Raw genomic sequence first — 21,958 nt, 5'->3', positions numbered from 1 at the left:
TTTTTTTTTCCCTACCTTCTTAATTCTACATTGTGTATAAAACAGATTTAAGATGTCTTTTGTTGTTCTGGTGATGAAAATATTTTTCCTTTACCCTAACATTTTCCAAGGTCAGCCTCAGGATGCATAAAATCTAATTTGTGTCTTTGGAGGACTGGGTCAATTGCAGGGACCAGGGCTGGCAACAGAGAGAGCAAATTGGATGCTAGTATTTTCTGTCAATTCAAAAGTGGGTGACGAGAACTATATCAGGAAAAAGCCAAAAATATTTTTAAAATGTAATTCTTTTTACTACTGTACAATATTGCTTTCTGCCACATGGTGCCTCAATATACTTTTTCTTTCTTTTTTGCCATATTTCAAGGACTTTTAAAATGGTTTAAAGTACTATTTGAGATATCTTTGGCACTTTCTTCTTTTGATGAAAGATAAAAGTAATACTTTTTTTTATGAAAGTACGGCCTGAGAAGCAGGTGGGTGGGTGTGGGGGGATCTGTGAAGTACAAGGCTCTCAGCCAATCAGTGCATTGCACAGACAGTTAAAGATGTTTCTCCTGAGATCAGATAATAAAAAAAGCATGGTGTGTATCCAGAGTTCAGTGAATTCTTTTGTAAAGTACATCCATCTGGATTTTGGTCTGCTTTGACGTCTTTTCTGTGGATAAGAATGGAACTTAGTTGCCTTGCGTAGACCGGATCATCATTACCACCTTACGGAGGGAATAGGCACCACCATGAAACTCTGCCCAGTAGACTCCATCCTGATAGCGGCTTCGGTAGTGACCGCCCTTGTACCAGATGCCATTGAGATTGGAATGGGCACACATATTGTACCACCAACCACCTTTCTGATAGTGGGCACAGTTCCCTAGGGAGAAAGAATAGGGGGAGAGGGGGAAGAGATCAGAACGTGAAACCATGCATTCAGATGCCATTAACTTTTGGTAACCTAGGGCAAAACTGGGCAGCCACTGGGTCACATGGAGCTTAGCTGATGTTCCTTGGCCTAATTGAAATGACTTTTGCAGATAACACATTTAGACATCAAGCAAATCCAGCAAATGGTATGAAGGGAGGGAGGGAGGGAGGGAGGGAGGGAGGGAGGAAGGAAGGAAGGAAATCACTGACTCTTGGGCCTGCCTTCCATTGGCTTCAGCCCAATGTAGTGTTAGCATTCAATGCAATCTCTAAAACAATATTGAAAAAATATGGTGCTTCCTTGGCAGGAAAAAGGATGCCCACAATTTCTTAAGACCTTTAAAGGCTGCTGTCCACCCTTATCTTTAATATGAGTGCATAAGAAATTCCCTTACATTCATTCCAGGCAACCTTGGAAAAAGGATATTTATGAATTTTTAACAAATATTGTAGGAAAGTTATGATCTGCTTTCTCTTTTAATTTGGAGCTTAATTAATGTGGTGCTGCATGTTTGTGAATATATTCATATACATTCACTTTATACAATACCATATGCCAAAACTTGAGATAAATATTATACTGCATTGAAAAAATATCAGTTGATTAGATAAATTTGGGTAGCATTGGCTTAGTAAGTTTCTTGGACAGCAATGGTCTGCACCTATGGCACTAATGCAAAAGTCATCCCCTCCCTCCCCCCCCCTCAAATGTTCACCAATGCAGTCAGTATAGGTTAGTGATGGCGAACCTTTTAGAGAGTGCCCAAACTGCAACCCAAAACCCACTTATGCATCATCGGGTGCTGGGTGGGTGTAGCCTATTGGGTGGGCGTGGCTGCAGTGGTAACGTCAGATTGGGTGGGGCTAAAAAGTTCAATCAATCAATTCCAACTTTGCAAGATCATTTTTTTCTCCGCAAGAAGTTGAAATTGACTGATTGATTGAACCTCTTTTTTTTGCACATGGCAATGGAGGGCTAAAGCGAAAATATTTTATAAAACCCAGCTGAAGGCCTAGGACTGGGGTGATGGTGAGCGTGCCCACAGAGAGGGCTCTGAGTGCCGCCTCTGGCACCCCTGCCATAGGTTCGCCACCACTGGTATAGGTTATCCTATACAAAACTGTACAACACAGTGATTATTTTTATCTTAGCAAATGCTTTGCTTAATGACCCACTTCCCAGTCCTAATTGGATTCACTAAATGAGGACTACCTGTAGATAAATCAGATGATGTTTTATTGGTGCAGTGTGTTTCTCTCCAGTTTTGCTTTGTGTATCAAGCAGCATTTGGAATGAACATAACTTCCAATTATTGGAAGAAAAAAAAAGAAATAGTTGGAACAAACTTTGCAATGGTGGAAGACAAATGAGAGAGAGAAAGATAATCAATTGAAATTGAAATCCTTTAAATGTCCAATCTCCCTTCTAGAAATCTGAGGCAGAATTAAGCAAGTTTACTGCTGCTGTAGAATTATTAATTTGCTTCCCATCTAAGCTCTCCTTTAATATCTTGTGAATTGCACATTCTAGATCAGTTGTGTCAAACCCGCCACGTCACATGACGTGTCGTGACATATCGTGATTTCCCCCCCATTGCTGCAGCTGGGCACGGTGAGCACAGTTTCAGCATGACGCATCCGGGCTACTGGCTGCCAGTTTGACACCCCTGTTCTAGATTCTCAGTGTTCTTTAACGTAGCACAATTCTTACTCTTCCCACTGCTCAACAAAATGGGAAATAAGAGCCAACACTGTGTTTTAAAGACAGAAGTAAAACCAATGGACATCACTGAAGCTAATATGATATACCTTGGGCCAGAGTACAAGTCAGCTGCTAAAATCATAAAACAGACAAGATTTTTCTTTTGCAGCCATTCTGCCCCAAATAGAAAATTCTGTTTAGGCAAGTGGAAAACCCAATTTGTGCTGACTTGCTATTTCTTTCGCTCTTATTTTTTCTCCTATTATGATTGATATAAATTACATCAAAAAAAATCTTCAAGAGGAAAAGACAGATTAGCTGCACAAAGCCTTTTGAGTCTTCTACCTGGAAATCTTTGATTTTCTGGAAATAAAAAAAAAATTAGTTTTGTCTCCTAAAATGAAAGTTTCTGCTGAGGCAGCATATCTAAGCAGATAATGCATTTTGCAGGAGAATAGAAACCTCCAAGTCTCCTTGATGTACATAAGACAACATATGGCCTTTATAGGTCAAAATCTTTTAAACTGGCTGAAATTTGATTATAAATGTAATCATGGTCTTGGGACCAGTTTAATCTCTTTGTACATTTAACAATCTGGGCTTTTTTGAATTAAAGATATGGAAAACACATACATATACACATAGTGTGTTGTTTTGGAAAAATAAGCTAGCCCTTTAACCATTCTTTTCAGAGACAGAATAATTACCTTTCCCAATACTCTATCCTTACGGTCTGCATATGTTGATTTAGCTTAGGGATTAATGTGAAGTGAGTCCCATATTTTGGCCACAAATTTATATTAATGATTCTAGATCAGGGGTCTTCAAACTTGGCCCTTTTATGACTTGTGGACTTCAACTCCCAGAATTCCTTAGCCAGTGTGCCTGGCTGAGGAATTCTGGGAGTTGGTCCACAAGTCATAAAAAGGCCAAGTTTGAAGACCCTTGTTCTAAATGATATAGTTCTGCCTCCAAGTCCCATCAAAACAGCTTTCTCCTATTTTACCGCCATGTGGAAGCAGATTCTGAATTGCTGCCTCAGCCCAACTGGCTGATGTTGAGCTGAAGCCTTCCTCACAGTTTTCATGAGGAAACAGAAGGTTCCCACTCATCAATCTGAGCTCTGAGGAGAAAGAAGGTGATCAAAATACAATGAGTATAAACCCTTCTCTGTACAATTCATAGAGGCATCCATAAGGCTCCCTTCTCCTATTTTCCCCACAACAATAACCTTGTGAGGTGAGTTGGACTAAGAAAGAGTAACTGGCCTAAAGTCACCGAGCTAGATTATATGGCTAATGGAAGATTGTAATTTACAGTCTTCCGGCTTCTAGTCCACGTCTTTAAACATTACACTAAACTATTTTTATCAATAGCCTTTCCTGCTCAGTTTTTGATGTGTCCTTCCAGCAGTTTCTGCCAGCAGTTATGCCCTCTTACCTGAGTAAGCATCATGGTCTTGGTCAAGAGTGCTGAACTGTCGACCATTGTGCCAGGAGAGAGAGTCTCCAGCATTGCCTTGATATTTGCCCAGCCGTAGCCGATAGAAGTCACTCTTGGGCTCCAGAGCGAAGGTATTGTATTCAGCATATGCCTGTCGCCCACTCCAGTCTTCCATTAATACATGCAACATGAATGAACCCTGGTGGGTCAGCAAGTAAATGAATTCCAGGCCCAGCCAGTGCTCCCCTTCCAGGTTCCCAAAACCATTCTAAGAAAAACACAGCAGGCAAATAATTACCAGGTGTCATTGAGGTGGATGACTCTCTCTAGAGTACTTCAGTGGTGGGAAATTACAAATTTCATTCACAGAACAGGTGAATACCCAAAATAATCTGCCATCCAGACTCAACCCTATCTCCTACCTTTGCAAAGAGATCATCTGGTATCTCTGGAACCATTAGGACGCTTAAGAGAACAGTCCTGTATCCCTGGTATACTACTAAAGCAAAATGTGTATTTTTTGGCTTAATGTATTTTGTGTACCCTGATTTATAACTTAACGTTGTGGAAGAATCCATCCATTATAGCTTTTTCAAGAACTAAAGTACAAACAACCTTAGGTTAGATAACCCAATTCCTTGTCAATGGGTATAAATAAAAATTTATAACCATTTTTCTATAATGGTAACCAGGTCCCAAAGTATGTATGCCTGAGTTTTTTTGCTTTGGGGTTTGTGAATGCTACTTATAACCACCCCCTGAAGTTCAGTTTATGAACCTGGCTCCTAGCTTCATCATGTATGGCTCTTCATCCTCAGCCCTGCTGGGTGACTTCAGCTCTCTAGGTAAGCATGCATCCTGCAATTCTGTCCACCTAACTGTACCCACAATTTGGGTATCCTTCCTCCTCAGAGCTCCTCTCTTTGTGGGGGCACCACAAGCCACATCCTCCAACCTTGTAATCCTGCCAAGTGGTAAAGAAATTGACTGATCCATCCTGCCGCCGCTGGATGACCGTCCAACCACCTCCATCGTATTCCTGGTCACACCAAACCTGGATGATACCCTGAGCATGAGCGGGTTGTAGCATGATGATGCCACTGGGTTGGCCATCCTGTTGAGCTGCTTGACAGTCAGACCAAGGCCCTGCACAGGAAACAAAATAAAGCTTATTCCAAAGTGACTGGTGCTGTTGTGGCCTTTAGAAAAACACCACATTTTGGTCTAAGGAACCACTGTTGATATTTTGCCTTGTGGTAAGCATGCCTTTAATCATAAACCATATTTTCCATAGAAAGACTCAGACAGAGGGAATGTCTCTCCTGCACCAAGGGCCTCCTATACACTAGGAAGCCATGTTCTGGCATTTAGGTCCTTGTCAGTTTTGAAAGCCTACGAACAAATCACTGGTTTCTCTTAGCAAACACTGTTTGATGCTCAGCCAAGCTAGATCATCAGATCAAGGGCTTGGCTCTCCAAGATGAAAGGGATGGGAGGTAGTTTCAGTACAGACTGCAATCTTTTTTATTTTTTATTTGGTTCTGGTCAACAGATGCTTTATGGAAGAAGCAGGAGGCCCCATGAATAAGTAAGGATGAATAGTAGTGGGTGGGGAGAAGCTATAAGACCAACACTCTGCATTAAGAATATGAATATTTGTAAACTATAATGAGCTATTCATAGCGGTTTAAAATTCTACTTCAACTTTCAAAGCCAAACTAATAAATCTGAGGAATGAAACACCCTTTAGTTAGCAGTCTAAAGGTATACTAGGAATAGCCTGAAGCACTTGGAGTTTATATTTTGGGCCAGGGGATAAAGCAGTGCAGAGAAAAGTGGCAAACTGTTTACAAGATAAATAATTCTTGGGATGTCTATGCTTTGTCTGCATGAACATCCCAAGAACTGTACATGTTAATCTGTATTTTACACAAAGAAGTAGCATTAAACTGTTCTAGGACTGATTTACTTCAAATTATAGGTGGAGTAATTGCATAGCTGAATAATTCCCTACAGAAAATGAAACATAAATCATCATACCAATATCATATAGAAAAGTAACTCAGGTTTCTCTCACCATGGGTAAAGGAGCACTACATCTTCCTCTTTGGAAATAACTTTACCTCCCCATTTGGGTGACCTAGGATCTGGTCACTTCTCATCATGGCAACAGACTGCTAAGCACAACTTTAGCTGTGTTTCTTGGCAGTTGTGTGCTCCCTCACCTGTAGATTTGGTGGGCCCAACAGCAGAGAGCAGAGGAGTGTCATCCAGTGAAGAGGGAGCCTTGTCAGACCAGTACTGGGCAGTTGCTGTCTGGTCTCGCTGGATATCATTGATGGTGTCAAAGTGGGCTCTGCTTTCATTAGAGGTGCTTGCAGAGTTATGAGGTACCACTGGTGCCAAAGGGGGCTGTGTGAAGAGGAGGAGCAATCTCATCCAATAATCATATCCTCAGGGAGCAACATCCAATTTAAACAATCTGATCTGAGCTCTACAATTCTTCCTATGCTGGTTTTGGGGGGAAAATGTTTCCCCAGAAAATGGATGAGTCATGGATAAGCCAGACTTGCTGTTGGCTGCCTATGATACAACCAGTTACAGAGAGCAAACTCAAATCTTTTCAATTTGTGGGGGAAAATGGGATACATCTGTAGAAGCCCATCCTTCCCTTGCCTGGTGCTCTCCAGAACACATTTGGAAAGCATGAAATTGGCGAAAGCTATTTTGTGAAGAAACCAAAAGGTCCCAGCCTTAGAGCAGTACACTTGAAGAAAATTATGCCCCCATAGAACAGATGTGTATATTTATTTCTAAACAATAGTTAAGGAAGTAGATGATTAAAGTGAAAGCAAGATGCTAAATCTGAAGTGTGGGGGAAGTATTTTTGCTCATCCCACCCTGGTGGTCTGAAAGCAGATTAACTTGGAATGCTGCAGATGTGGGTGGTGCAAATCACATCGGCTTTCACTCTATGATTACTGTCACATGGGCTTCCTGTGGGTTCATAGGAGTTGATGGATAACACAGTGCAACAACTTCTTTGGATTTTTGGATGTGGGTAATTTATTAAGAAAACACATCAAGGATAATTGCACCAGTTAGTTTAATCTTCCCCAGCTTAGCTCTGCAAGCAGAATTTACATTTAGCTATCTGCATTTCAGTGTTTGTTTCCAGTAATGCTGCCCAGTGTCCTCTCTCTGTCAATTCAGGAAAAGATTTCTGCCTTGGCTCTGACACATCTTTTCTTCCATCTTTTTCAATCCCTCAAATTTGTTGAGTAGAAAAAGCTCCCCTGGGCACCCTTCTTTTTGGATCTTCAATGAGTGTAATGGTATTCATGGGTGGTTGGAGTCAAAATCAACAAGAATGGTGGCTAGTGCATTATAATGCAAGCCCTGCCCCTTCTGAATTTGCACATGTGCAAAAGGTAGCAGCTTTAACTGTGATGCTCCATCTGCTATCTTGTTGATTTTGACACTACTAAAATTGCCAAGTAAAAACTTCCAGATGACATCCAACAGCTCTCTTTATCAGTCTTCTTTGGAACTGTTCTCAGACACACAAGTCTGCAGTAATATAACACTGTCCACTCCAATTTGTTGATTAGCCTTGATTACACTTTATTAAAACAACAAATCTAGATAGTCTAGACCAGTGTTTCCAACCTTGGGAAACCTTTCCCAGTTTTAAGATGTGTGGACTTCAGCTCCTGGAATTCCCCAACATGTTGGAAATTGAATTCTACAAGTCTTAAATTTGTCAAGATTAAGAAATTCTGATCTAAATGCATCTTATTTTAGATTCTTCCAGCCATTACACTTCCTCCATCAAAGTTCTCCTTCTAGTTCAGTGGTTCTCAACCTGTGGGTCGGGATCCCATTTGGGGTCAAACGACCATTTCACGGGGGTCGCCAAAGAAGACTGTCCGCCATTTTCCCCCCTTTGGCCACGCCCCTGGCACCCGGTGATGTATAAGTGGTTGGGGGTGACCACAACATGGGGAACTGTATTATGGGGTCGCAGCATTAGAAAGGTTGAGAACTACTGTTCTAGTTCTTTCCAGAATTCTTTTTGGTATTCTAAAAAAACTCTAATGGCAGCTCAACAGCCCCTTTTTCTCCTGTGAGAAAATGGGAAACTAAACTGTCCATTCACTTTTCACTTTCTCTTTATCTCTAATATCTTTGTTTGGGTAACTGCATGGATATATGAACAGCCAGCAGGCCACTGTGACTGAATGCAGGCTGTCACAATTACCATTTTATTTCCTCTGAGCTTGGACTTATGGCAGCAGTGCAGCCCACATAAAATTTCAGCAGGTAAAAGTTTTTCTTGCCAAAGGAGATTCAACTAGCAGTGGGAAAACCTTTCTGCACCTTTGCTTTTACGTTGGGCCCAAATGTCTAGCCAGAAGAATATTTTAATTCAAACCATTATAAATATGGCCCTGGAAAATCCTGGAGTCAGCTCAGCACAGGTTTGAATTTTGTTCCAACCTCACTGAGTTCCTAGGTTTGAGAAAGAGAGGGTGGTTGTTACACAAGATTTGCAGTTGAAGCTGGCATAAAGTTGTCCAAGAACTGAAAGTAAGACAGAGTTTAGGGTAGGTTAATTTAGGTTAGGTTTTCTTGTTATCAGGATTCCTGGGTTCCTGATGTACAAATATGTACCTTTTGAAGACATGAGATAAAAGGGTGAGAAAAACTTTATCTTTCCAAGGTTGCTGTTAAGGCAGGGAAACACACACATGCATTTGCACACATAAAGATAACCAAAAGGTCCCTCTGCAGAATTTTGTTTTAAATAACTGGGAGACTCCAAGATCCGGCCTTGAATATATTTCTCATTCCATGAGAAAAAATGGGATTCAGAAAAGAAATGGCAAACTGAAGATGGTTCTGTGAAAAGCAGAATGACAATTGTGACAGAATGAAGGCTTGACAAATCTTCGATAATTTCTCTAGAGACAAGGTGAAGACTTGGGATCACCCAAAAATGCTCCAGACAATTGCTTTCCACAAAGAGACTAAAGGACAGAGGCCTTTGGCAGGTTTAGAGCTCTAAGAGACAAGGGAATGGCACCTTTGTCCAAAGCAGGTTGGTATCTTTAAAAGGACACTGGGTTTGCATACTTCCTTTTCTAGCCACTTTTGGGAATTGCATGTTAATTGTTTTTCAGCTATTAAAAATCTTTGGATAGCCAAGTCTGAAAACACCAGGCACGTTTCCTTAAATTCTTAGCAAAAGAATTTTAAATACAAATTTAAAGACTTAAACTGCTGGGTTTTTTGTTTTTGTTTTGAAAAAGCAGCAAAAGGGTAATTAGAACTTTGATTCTGGAAAGTTACAAACAGACTTAAGGGTCCAGATGAATTTGAAATAAGATTTTGAAATTAATTATAAAAATCTTTCTCCTGGGGAAATACTTTTCATTTGAATTCTTTTAAAAACAACATAATAAGACTAAAAATTGTACATTAGAGGGAGCTAGAAAGAACTAAAGATCACAATTAAAGGAGTTAATTTTAAGAGTGTCTGCTTCTATACATAAACTATATTTAAAAGGTGCTATAGAAATTATCTGACTGATTGAGACTGATTTGAAAGTGCATTTTAAAATTACATGCTACATTAATGACATGGAAAAAGATGTTTATATTGGACATGCAAAAGAACCCAGCTGATGTCTTAATAATTAAAAGGGATAAACAAATAACAAACCAAGAGAGTGACCAAAATACTTTTCCTATATTGGTTTTACAAAAGAGGATTATTAAAGCTATGAAGTTCTCTGAAAAAAGACAAATACATACATACATACACACAAACACACATACACACACATACATACATACATACATACATACATACATACATACATAAAAAGGAATCAAGTCTTAGGACATTAAGTTCTTAGGACTAAAGTTCAAGACTGTTAAAAATAAAAGGAAGGAATATAAAGCTGATTTTTTTTTTATCAAGGTTAAAATAGATATGTTGTTAACCCTTAATGGATTTCGCTGACATCAGGACTGAAATGATGCGATTTTATGGATTTGCTTATTTCTCATGGAGAAAGTATGATTTTAGAAAATTCCAGTTTCAAATTAAAAAAAAATCAGCTTCCATTTATCCTCATAATCCTGAAACCAGGCTTCTTTCTACCCTGACCACCCTCTTGTCCTCTCTCTGGTTCCTGAGTCCCAGTTCCCTCTGGCCAGTACCTGTGGGGGCACCTCCTTGCCCGCTCTTCCTTGCTGGCACTCTCTCTCTAGGCGGCTGATCAGGGCACTCTGATTGTTGACAAGGGCAGCCAAAGCATTGTACTTCCTCTCCAGTTGGCGATAACTGGCCGCCACCTGTGCGGCCTCAGCAGAAGCATTGGCTACACGCCATTCCAGCTGAGAGGTCTGCACTGGTCGTTCTCGTCGCTGAAGGATCTCATGAAGCAGCTGAGTATAGAGCTGGGTCACCCGGGCATTGACATTGCGGCTTTCCTTGCGTAATGCCTTGACCTCGCTCACCATGGCCCCATCCACCTCCACCAGTCGCCGTAGTTCATCCATTTGGGCCTGCTGCCGGCTCAGCTGGACATGGAGCTCCTCCACCTCACTACGGTTGGGACCTGGAGGTTCAGGGGGAGGACGTACACTGCTCCAGCACACTGCTCCTGTGAACTTCTGCTGAGGCAAGATGAAGGTGTAGGTACATCTTGGTCCAGTGATTGGTTCAGGACCTGAGAGAATTGGCCTGACCAGGCTCAGTAACAGCAGCCCCAACATTGAGGACTGAGGCTCCATACTTGTGGGAAAAGAGCCAAAAGCTGCCAGCGGGGTAGATCAGAAACAAGACCTCCTCTCGGAAGACCTACAAAGCAGAGGACGAACAGCTTCAAACCCAATAAGGCCTTAGCAACAAGGAATGCACAATGAAATAAGTAAAGCCACCTGTTTACACAAATGATACAAAACTTGCATTGGGCCTTCCCTTGGACTTTTTCATTATCATAACTCATGACAGGAGAAAAGTCCACTTTGCATGTCAGCATTGGAGCCAACTGAAAACAAAACTGATATAAGTCTCACGTGTGAGATGGCTCAGTGCCTTGGACATGTCTCTTCTACAAGTGAGAAGCAACCAAGACAGAAACCCTGAAGGGTGTTTCCATCTTACAAACTTCACGGTTGGCAAATAATCAGTTTAGATTTGGATTAACATTGCAATGGGATTTGAGAAGGAAGGAGAGCAAGAGATAAACCCTGGACAGATGAGGTTCCTAGTTCCTGTGTAAACAGAGTGTCCACTCCCAGGCCTCTTGGGCAGTTCCATCTGGATTTTATCACTGCTTCTTTCACCCCCACCCCTTCTCCCTGTCCCTGTTCTCATGCTGGCTTTCAAGAGCAGAAGAAGAGATTAAAATAACTGCGAGTATTTATTGTTAGCAGTGGGAGAGCTGGAACCAGCCAATTTTGGCTATTTTCAGACAAGTTGGTAAAGAAAGGACAGAAATCATTACACCGTCTGCAATCTCTGTCAGCCAGCTACTTTGCCAAAAAAATTTCATTTCAAGCAATTCATTCCATTTTTTTCCAGATATGCCTTGCAAGAGATCAGATGCAAGCCAGCTACAGCTGTAATCCCATGCACTTGCCTTCTGAATTAAGCCACATTTAATTAGCCATACATAGAACTGTACCATAAGAGCCAAAAGTATGTATTTGCATTTAATGTATGTCACCTTCAGCTTTTTTTAAGCATCAGTTGAGATCAGGGGCTGATCACTATTTAGTTTATGTCTGACCTGAAACAGAATTTTAACATGCCTTGAGAAAAATACTTTCCCTGAAACCTACACGGGTAGTCTTTGACTCACAGCTATTCATTTAGTGACTGTTTGAAGTTACAATGGCACTGAAAAAAGTGACTTACGACCATTTTTCAGACTTACCACCATTGCAGCATCCCCATGGTCACGTGATCAAAATTTGGGCATTTGGCATGTTTTCATAACAGTTGCACTGTCCTGAGGTCATACGATCATCATCTGTAACCTTTCTAGCTGGCTCCCAATAAATGAAGTCAAAGTGGGAAGCCAATTCACTTAACAACTGCAGTGATTCACTTAACAACTAGGGCAAAAGGTCATATAATGGGGCAAAAACCCATTTAACAGTTGTCTTGTTTAGCAACTGAAATTTTGGGCTCTATTTTGGTGATATGTCGAGGACTACCAGTATTTGCTTAGAGGAAAATTGATCTATTTGGTGTCATTGACCAATATTCTTCCATCTAATATCAGAGAAGGATCCCCCCCCTTTCAAGATTGCAGCACAGGAGCAAAAGCATTGAATTCCCCCTAATACACCTCTTTTCTCTAGTCCCAATAAAATAATTGCATTTTCATGCAAATTCAATTATACTATTGCATTTGCATGAAAATATTATCTTATACATTAAAGAGGAAGATGCATTTAATATTACACCATTTAGTCTTAGGAGCAATCTAGAGTAGCATTTCTTGAAATATGGTCCTGGGATTTCTGGGGTCCTCATGACCTCTGAGAGGTCTGAGAAATCCAAATTATTTGCCAGCCTATCTTGAAAAATGATGAATATTAAAATCCCATCAAGCAAATGTGAGAAGCACTAGTGGTAGTGAATGTGTGAATTTTAACTTTTAGTATCATAAACATCAATAAATGTAAGCCATACAATCAAAAGCTCTTTTTGGGGTTTCCCATAGTTTTTAAAAGTGGGAAGGAGTCCTGAAAGAAGAAAGTTGAAGAAATGCTGCTCTAGCCCAGTGGTTCTCAACCTTTTGAATGCCGCGACCCCCAACCGGTCGTAAGTCAAGGACTACTCAACCGGTCGTTAAGTTGAGGACTATTCAACTGGTGCAGCACCGTTTGCAGAATGGGACTTTTGGCGGGCTCAGCAGGGTAGAGACAGCCTGGACAATTCCTATTGGCTTTTGAAAGCCAATAGAATTAGACTCTATTCAAGAGAGTCTATTCTATTGGCTTTCAAAAGCCAATAGAATAAAAGTGAGTAGCACAGCTAAGGAAAAGGGAAAAACAAAATGGCAGACTGCATTGTTTGGCGACCCCCGTGAAATGGTCGTTCGACCCCAAATGAGGTCCCGACCCACAGGTTGAGAACCACTGCTCTAGACAATCTTTTCTTCTGCATTTGACATGAGCTTCTGAACCAGCTGCCTCCAGATTTCCAAATTCCTAAACTCAACTTGAATGAAAAAAATCTTAGAATCGAAGTTTAATAGATATTCGTTTTGATATACTGTAAGGTACATCTGTGATTTCAAAAAAATCCGGAAAAAAAGCACAGCATTAAGATGTAATGTATTAAAGGCAGCTTTAATATGGAACTTAAAGAAAAGCTTAGCAAGGCTGGAAACTAGAACATTATAGTCTCAAGTCTCACCTTGATTCACCCATAGATCAACAAAGGCTGCGATCCTAAACATACTTATTTGAGAGAAAGAATTACTAAATATGGTTGTATTTATTTCTAAGTAATGTAAATAAAATGGGATTAATCTGGCTTTATGGCTATAATAAATTGATAGAAGAGAATATTTGTTGGGTTGAACTTTGGGGTATATGTATGTATGTATGTATGTATGTATGTATGTATGTATACATGTATGTATGTATGTATATAAAATGAGAGCAAACCCCACTCCCTACAAGAACGCATGATGTTACCTAATTTGGTAATGAAACATCTGCAAGAAAACAATCAAGCTCAGAGAGAAACAAGGACCCCAGAAATTTGAACTGAATTGAAATTGCATTAAACTAATCAGATTTTGCTTGTCAGCCCCCACATAGTGTGCATTGATAATGAGAAAACATTTCTAAAAGTTACACTACTCCTGCAAAGCACATACAGAGTGTTATTTTCTTGGAACTGAACTCTTCCTTCTCCTTCCCAGATTTCACATAGGTTGGCTTTAAGTAAAGGTAGATCTTAAACAAAAGACAATGTAGTAATGTGGTGAAAGGCAGCGGGTTTGAAACTAAGAGACTTTGAGTTCTAATCTGCCTTAGGCATGAAACCAGCTACATGATTTTTGGGCCAATCATTTTCTCTCAACCCAGTGAAAAAGACAATGGAAAACTAATTACAGTATATTATGATGCAACACCATCTTAAATAACATTCAGTACAAAATCTTTTTTAAAAAAAATGCATAATAATGATAATGATAAAGAAGTCTGAATAGTGGATAATACCTGGAGATAACAGAATATAAAAGAAAAAAATGAAGAAAAATCACAAAATTCAAAGACCTGCAAATAAAATGATTGTACCAATAGTAATAGGTGCCTTGGGTGCAATCCCAAATCAATTGGACCACCACTAGAACACCATTGGCATTGACAAAATTGCCCTCAGTCAATTGCAAGCAAGGGCTACACAGTTTACATCCTGTGACAATACCCTTAACACCATCAAACATCCACACCTGCCTATCCCAGGTGCTTGGAAAGGACTCGATGGGTGGATAAAAATGCCAAATCCATTCTGAACATCTAGCGACTTCTGTGATGAATCATAATACAAGTAGTCCTCTATTTACAACTAAGTTCCCTTAGTGACCATTCAAAGTTACAACACTAAAAAAGTGACTTATGACCATTTTTCATACTTATGACCGTTGTATCATCCCTATGGTTACGTGATCAAAATTTAGACGGTTGGCAACCGACTCATATTTATGACGGTTGCACTGTTCCAGCATCAAGCGATCACCTTTTGCCACTTTCTGAAAAGCAAAGTCAATGGGGAAACCAGATTCATTTAACAACCATGTTACTAATTTAGCAACTATAGTGATTCACTTAACAAATGTGGCAAGAAAAGTCATAAAATGGGGCAAAATTTGCTTAACAAATTTCTTGCTTGCAACATAACTTTTGGGCTCAATTGTCATCATAAGTTGAGGACTACCTTTAAATCTGCACATTGACAAAATTTCCATCTATCAATTGATTTTACATAGATAATATGCTGACACATTATGACATCTTAGATTCTTGGAAAGAATTTGATGAATATTGGCAGCTGTGACTTCACATTGTTATGAACAGATAATAATAATTTATTACATATATCTGCCTTCCATTATGCATGTGAGATATTCTCTTTCCCATATTTATAAAATGAACTGACCAAACTCTAAATTGCTGCCCATGGGAAATTTATTTTATTTCATTATTCTACTAGCAAATTGTTTCCAGCTCTAGCAATCATATAGATTTTTTTGCTGTTCAATAACTCAATGGTTCTCAACCTTTTCTTTACCACAGACCCCCTTTAAATATCTTTTGTATTTTGATCCCCAAGACTTAACTCAAGATTTAAATCACAACATTTCTTCAAGCCTTCATGGACCCCCTACGATGACATCATGGCCCTCCAGGAATCTGCAGACCCCAGTTGAGAACTACTGCAATAACTTATATCCTGCCTCTTCTTAGGCTTCTAAGTACCTCTAGGTAAAATAAAAACATATAAGCCACCATAAAATAAAGATTCAAATCATAAAAATAAAACCCATTATATTGGCATCTAAACCACACGACAGTCCTCCTTGGATTGGGTGCGTCCATTTAACTTGCATCCTCTGCCCTGAACCCCCGAAAGAAACATCTTAAGGTCTTCCAGAAAGAGCAACATAACTTCACCGATATGCAATTGGGATGGGTGGGCAGGAAGAATTCCCCAGTGATGGGTCTGCCATTGAGAAGGTCAGATTCCTGGCTCCCTCCCTTTTGATCTTTCCTGAAGGATGGTTTCTCAGCCTGTACCCCTTAATCTGTCTGATGCGGATAGGCAGACTCTGCCTGGCTCAGGTAGAAATGTTGGTATCGGTTCAATATTTTACTGCCATTTGAATTCCTACTTCTGAACAGAGAATTGAGCCTGTAGGATGTGTAGGACTGGGGAGAAGCAGTCAACATTCCCACCAATCTGCCACCAACCCCACGAGACAACACCGTACGAGCAATAGCATGGAAGGAAGGACAGCCAAGGACATTTTCAAGTCTTCGTCCACATTATTTGGATATGGAAGGCCTATTTCCTACTAACTTGTTGCATGTTACTCAATTCCATTTTGTCGTAAAGATTAAACAGCTATGCACCCCCTCATAATATTTATAAACAGAATAGATTATTTCCTGCATAGACACACTGCTCCTTGTACACAAAGCTTCTCCAAACCAAAAGGCAAAAGGAATACAAAATGACCAGCATTAATAACCTTGTTCTATATATAGATGAGAATTGGCAGTTTTTTTAAAAGGACTTCTGCATAGAAGGACTTCTGTGTAACTTGTCCTTTCAATCTATTCAATGTCCCACTATCTTACCTGCGTACTGGTCACCTCCGAGTCCAAAACAATCATCCAGCTCTTTCGTTGCGTGAACCCACGTCTTTTGGTGAAGCAGGGAGAAGAACCCCCTTATATCGTAGACTTCAATCTCTCGGCAGACCCTCGTCTGTCTCTCACATCATGCATTCTGCCAGCGCCAGGGAAAAGTGTTAAATTCCTTGTGCTTCACACTGTAGCCCATCAGGATATGATTTCCAGCTTCCTCTTAAGGCAGTCATAGAACTGTTTATAATAAGAATTAAAGGCACGGAGTGTGTTCCCTTCCCCTTGTTGCTCTCCAGATAGTTTGTGGAATTAACCCTTTTTCTGCATTCACATGCTATTCTGAATTGCGGGCCAGGGAAATGGGTTTTCACAACTTTTTCACTCTTTCACACATAACTAACCAAATGAGCACGTTGTGTAAATATAGCCACTGGGTCTTTAGCTATCAGGTGAAGTATATGGTATTTCTTAATTTACATTGGTGATTGTGACCAGACTTTCCATTGCACAATCACAATCACAATCATAGGGTTGGAAGGGACCTTGGAGGTCTTCTAGCCCAACCCACTGCCCAGTGATGCGGTCATAAAGCAAAGAGTGGAAGAAGTGCCAGTCTGGGAAGGGAATTCCAAAGGAGGGTCAAAGCCACCATATGATGTTTTCATAACTTCAGTTGGTCGCTGAATGAATGGTAAGTCGAAGACCCGAATGTAAATAAATATATGTTTGTGTACACCTAGGCATCTATTCTATTTGGGATATGAAAAGGACATTATCTAGAACACAGATGTCAAAGAGAAGGAAAGAAGGCAACAAGGGAAACTTAAAATCATGCTCAGGTAAATTTATCTAAGGTAGGAATATACGTATCAGCTAAAGTTTGCTCTGTTTCAATCTTTATCGGAAACAATTTCTGATGGAAACATTAAGCAGACGATTGGGAAGGCAAATTGGACTTACATTCTCCATTGTAGGTGATCCCCTGGGAGATGTCTTCCATTTGCCCTTCTTTTGCATTTAAACATCCTATGCCCACAAGAGTTCTTCCAGTCAGTTGATATATTTTTGCAGTCTTTTCTTTTTAAGCAAGGAAAGTAAGTCTATCAGATTTCATTTCTTCCTAACATGGAACTGTTAGGAATTAAGCATCCAAATTTGCCTCCACCAGTATTCTTGTAAATCCCTACCTTAAATATCCCATTCTCAAAGTGTCCAAATTTATTTCCATGGAAAAAATGAAGCAAGCCTCAAGCACTGCAGTTCTCAGTGGGAACGAATATGTGCCCACAGCAATTCCTTTTGGCATTCATTAGATTCCCTTCCTTCCTATTCATTTCTAATTTCATTGTGTTTTAACTGAGAAGGGGAAGGTTCCTGGAGTTGACAGACCCTGGTTTTGATCTTATTTGGGGCTTGGAAGGTAAGCCGTCTTCGGCTTGAATAAATTTGCATGGAAGACTACCAGAAATAGTAAAACTGTAGATTAGACTAGGAAGTAGAAAAACATCTGGACAAGACAAAGGCAAAGAAACAGATGGATGAGCTTCTTTGCAAGACCTTATGCTTTCCTTCAAGGACATAAAAAATATGGGGTGTTCCTCTAAACCTCTGCCAAAGTGGACACGCTTCAGTTTCGTAGGGGCAAATCTGTGAATTGATTTTGAACCTCAGACTTCGTTCCTCACTTGAGCATAATTCCTTGGCCAAATTATAACTGGGGTCTTGGGGTTCAGTGAGCTTGGTTTTCTTCTTGCAGCTCTGGAAAACCAATATCCCAACATTTTAATCTTGAGCTAGACAGATTCTCCACTATTGTAAATTATTTTTGGACTCCTCTAATAAGTTCTGGTCTAGGTAAGATTATGCTGTTGGGAATATACCTTTACAGTTTTAAAAAAGCAGTTTTGAGGAGGAGCAAAGCCACCTCCACCCTGATCTGCACTCTTTATCAATTTATTTGGCTTTTAGCCTCATTAGCTTGGTGCTGGGAAAGATGTGTTTTGCAAATAACTCCTTTGTGAATGGAAGCATTTTCTGGCAAACTCTAATAAATAAAATTTTCTTAAAATGTAAATATCTGACCACAAATGGTGTGGATGTCTCTTTGCAGAGCCGTACGTACAGTGGGGAAATCTCCAGTATAAATAGTTCTGAGAAGCTCTCTCCCCAGATCCACTCCTCCTTTGAACCCAATTGTTTTCACCAATGAGCATAAAGGCTCCATTGTGCTTGAATGCCAGTACTTCCACTTCTGTGTAAGGGGAGGTGGCCATTTTCCTTTTCGTCTTTATTAGAACTGCATTGGAAAGAATATGAAAAGAGAAAATGGAAAAATAAGATGCGTTGGTGCTGATGAAGAGGAGCTGAAAGAGTCTCATGCTGACAAGGAAGTAATGTGTGGTCCTTTGTATCTCACCTTTTGGATTTTAGTTTAAAGCATGTTTATTTCCTTGATAGAATTTATCCAGTACAAATTGGTATTCATTTTACACTAGAAGACTTACCTTAGGATTCTTTTGTTTGCTGAAGCTGACATTATTTTTTTTTCCTATACAAGTCCCAGGGAGAGAATCAATCACTTATATTTATTTTAAACCATGACATTCTTGGGATAAAAACCTTTTTGCAGAAAAGATGGGAGGCTTGCTACACTGGTATGATAGATAGCACTGAGTGATGGAGAATCCAGCTCTGAATAACTGAACGTATAGAATATTTTTCCAGATCCTCGCTAAATTTACTCTGTCTAGAACTGGCCCCTCTCACTGTGTTTTTTCTGGCAATGAGATAAACCAAATTACCACATTCAGTCCTGGCAAAGGATATCACATGAGTGGTAATTCCCAATAACTCAGTCTGTTGGCCTGGGTTAGTATGACTTTAACACAGAACACTGAACATTGGTTTAACTGTGGAAATCTACAGATTTCTTTTCTTTTATGTGAACTTGTTATTTATGCAATTGATAATTTTAATCCAAAAATTTGTTTTATGCAAAAATGCTAATCAATTTGGACTGTAAGTCTGAAACATATCAAAACTTCTTCTTCCCCAAAATCTGAATATTTTTCTACCAAAACTCTTTCTGCTCCCAGTCATATGTTTACTATTATGTTGTGCAATTGTTCCAGTTGTGTGTCCTGTTTCCTGCTTACTTCCATGGTTGAAATAATTATAACTTAACTATGGAGTCAAAACTGCATGAACATCTTGTCCCACAATCTTATCTAAAATAAAAAAGAAAATTATCTGTCTAACAGAAACAAAGCTGGACATATTACATTATATATACCAAAGCTGATAAATGGCTCTAGCTTAGGACAAACTTTTAACCTGGGCAAATAGACTATGGTGCTGTTCTTCAGGTGATTTCATAACTTCATTTTGATTTTGGGAGACCTTGGAGATTTTAAAATGACTGATTACACAAATAAATAGTTTCAATCGTAATGCTCTTACTTTAAATAAAAAAGAGCCATATGGATAATGTCACCATGTAATTCAGCCACTATGTAGAACAAGTTTTTATTTTTAGTATCTTGCAAATTCCAACTTTTCCTCTTTTTTTGCTGCTAAAAGGACATAATACATTTTTCTGTAACTTATTGATAACTATTTCCTTTCTGTTTATTGTTCTTTCTCTTGCTCTAATACAGGGGTAGGCAACCTTGGCTCTTTTATGACTCGTGGACTTCAACTCCCAGAATTCCTGAGCCAGCCATGCTGAGGGGAAAGGGAGAGGTTTCCAAGCTGAGCCTTGCTGGCTCAGGAATTCTGGGAGTTGAAGTCCACGAGTCATAAAAGAGCCAAGGTTGCCTACCCCTGCTCTAATATCTCAATGGAATTTCACAACTGAATTTGTAGATCCACCTTTCCCAGCTTAAGGCTCTTTAGACATCAGTTTTCAAATTCTCAGAGGTTACAAAAAACAGGGAAGGACTAACATCCAAATATTTGAAAAACACCAAGTTGGGGAAAATTGTCCTAGTGGCCCACGCTTCTTAGATTAAGTGTTATTTGTATTTTTCATTTCAGGGAACAAAATATTTATGGAATATTTTTCATTATTGCTACAAATCTTGCTTCACATAGTGATATAGAGATACATGGAATGGCTTTGAGGGAAATATTCCAAAGCCATCAGAAAGAGGAAAAGGGGAGAAACTTTCCTTGAATCTTTGGAAGGAAGTAATATTAGAAAACAACTCAAGTTGACTCCTCCCTGGCTCACTGTTGCATAACCCGCAGTGTTTCTCAACCTTGACAATTTTAAGGCATGTGGACCTCAACTCCCAGAATTCCACAGCCAGCAATGCTGGCTGTGGAATTCTGGGAGTTAAAGTCCACATGCCTTAAAATTGTCAAGGTTGAGAAACACTGCGAGAGGAAGAGGAGAAAGAACAGAATCTGATTTGCAAGATTCTGTTAATGTAGCGTATCTCATAAAGTGGAGTTCTAGTCCTCTTGCGGAGTCTGTTCTAGACAACTTTGAATGGCTGACAAGGATCTCCAGAAGCCTGATATTTTTCACAGGATCTATCTGAAGCAATGAAAATTGGCCTCCAATGGTATGAAAAAGTTCACTGACCATTGGGCTCATGGACCATGAACCATTATCTGTATGGAATGTAAAATTATACAGACACACTTAAATGCAGTTAATTACAGGGCATGTGATTATGTTTGGAATCTTACTGACTGAGGTTTTTGTCCATTCCTCACAAAGTTAGGAGCATTTCCTGCTAGCAGTGCATTGCCCCAAGTTTATTTTCTCAGGCAGTGGAAACGTTCCCATGATCCTGTGTTTAAAGAGGCCTTTTCTTGCATTTTAATAACTAGTTGTTATTTATACTGGCTAGATGTGGTTGCTCATATTTCTTCTTCAAAGCAATTTTGGCTACGCCCTAAACTATCACTGCTTATATTCTTCTAACTCTAGCTTCAAATGGGTGTGTGAGAATTAAAAGTCTAGCAGCGAGATGGATGCAAACAAATTAAATTAATTAAACAAAGACCTGGTAGTTATTAAGTGATAATTGCTTGCATTAGCTTTTTTCCCTCCAAGTGGTTTCCCACAAATTCAGGATCTACTTTTTTCAGATCAACCAAATGGGCTGAGAGCACGTGTGGATTGAGAAAATGACTGGTTCAAAGTCACCCAGCTGGCTTTCATGGCTAAGGTGGGTCTAGAATTTACGGTCTCCTGGTTTCTACCCTCCTGTCTTAACCACTAAACCAAACTGGTTCTCGTTTGTTTGTATCAACATGCCCATCTCTTATTAGTTTCCTCAAAAGAGAGGTGATTCTGGCAGCTCTTCGTGACAAGGTGCCCTTGCAGAAATATCTCTTTGTAACAATAGTATACAATCTTGCAGGAAGAAAAATGTACAAAAGGCATGGAATTTGGGTTGTCCTCTGGTTCAGGAACAAATGAAAAAGAGAATGAATAAGTGAAAGTGACCCTCAAGTCATCTTAGATTGCAA

General features: G+C 39.7%; 1 protein-coding gene across 1 annotated transcript; it reads right to left on the bottom strand.

Annotated features, from left to right (window-relative positions):
- On the bottom strand, positions 1 to 16,744 carry LOC120301306 (angiopoietin-related protein 2-like). The gene is made up of 6 exons (XM_039328357.1): positions 16,466 to 16,744; positions 10,292 to 10,934; positions 6,289 to 6,475; positions 5,019 to 5,209; positions 4,061 to 4,331; positions 1 to 868 (listed from the first exon to the last, which is right to left on the bottom strand). Exons 2-6 carry the CDS (start codon positions 10,865 to 10,867, stop codon positions 675 to 677), a joined length of 1,419 nt encoding a protein of 472 aa, XP_039184291.1. The 5' UTR covers positions 10,868 to 10,934; positions 16,466 to 16,744; the 3' UTR covers positions 1 to 674.
- Positions 16,745 to 21,958: the final 5,214 nt, after the last annotated feature.

The sequence above is a fragment of the Crotalus tigris genome, unplaced genomic scaffold (genome assembly GCF_016545835.1).
Source record: "Crotalus tigris isolate CLP2741 ecotype Arizona unplaced genomic scaffold, ASM1654583v1 scf7180000024375.2447938, whole genome shotgun sequence".
NCBI classification, from domain to species: Eukaryota; Metazoa; Chordata; class Lepidosauria; order Squamata; family Viperidae; genus Crotalus; species Crotalus tigris.
This window is presented reverse-complemented; position numbering and strand designations above follow the sequence as displayed.

Excerpts from the sequence above, each read along its gene's own strand:
- LOC120301306 (XM_039328357.1), bottom strand. The coding sequence starts at position 10,867 with ATGGAGCCTCAGTCCTCAATGTTGGGGCTGCTGTTACTGAGCCTGGTC. Across the intron at positions 5,210-6,288 it reads TGGGCCCACCAAATCTACAG|GGCCTTGGTCTGACTGTCAA; the intron begins GTGAGGGAGCAC and ends TTTCCTGTGCAG. Across the intron at positions 4,332-5,018 it reads CCACTTGGCAGGATTACAAG|AATGGTTTTGGGAACCTGGA; the intron begins GTTGGAGGATGT and ends TGTTTTTCTTAG.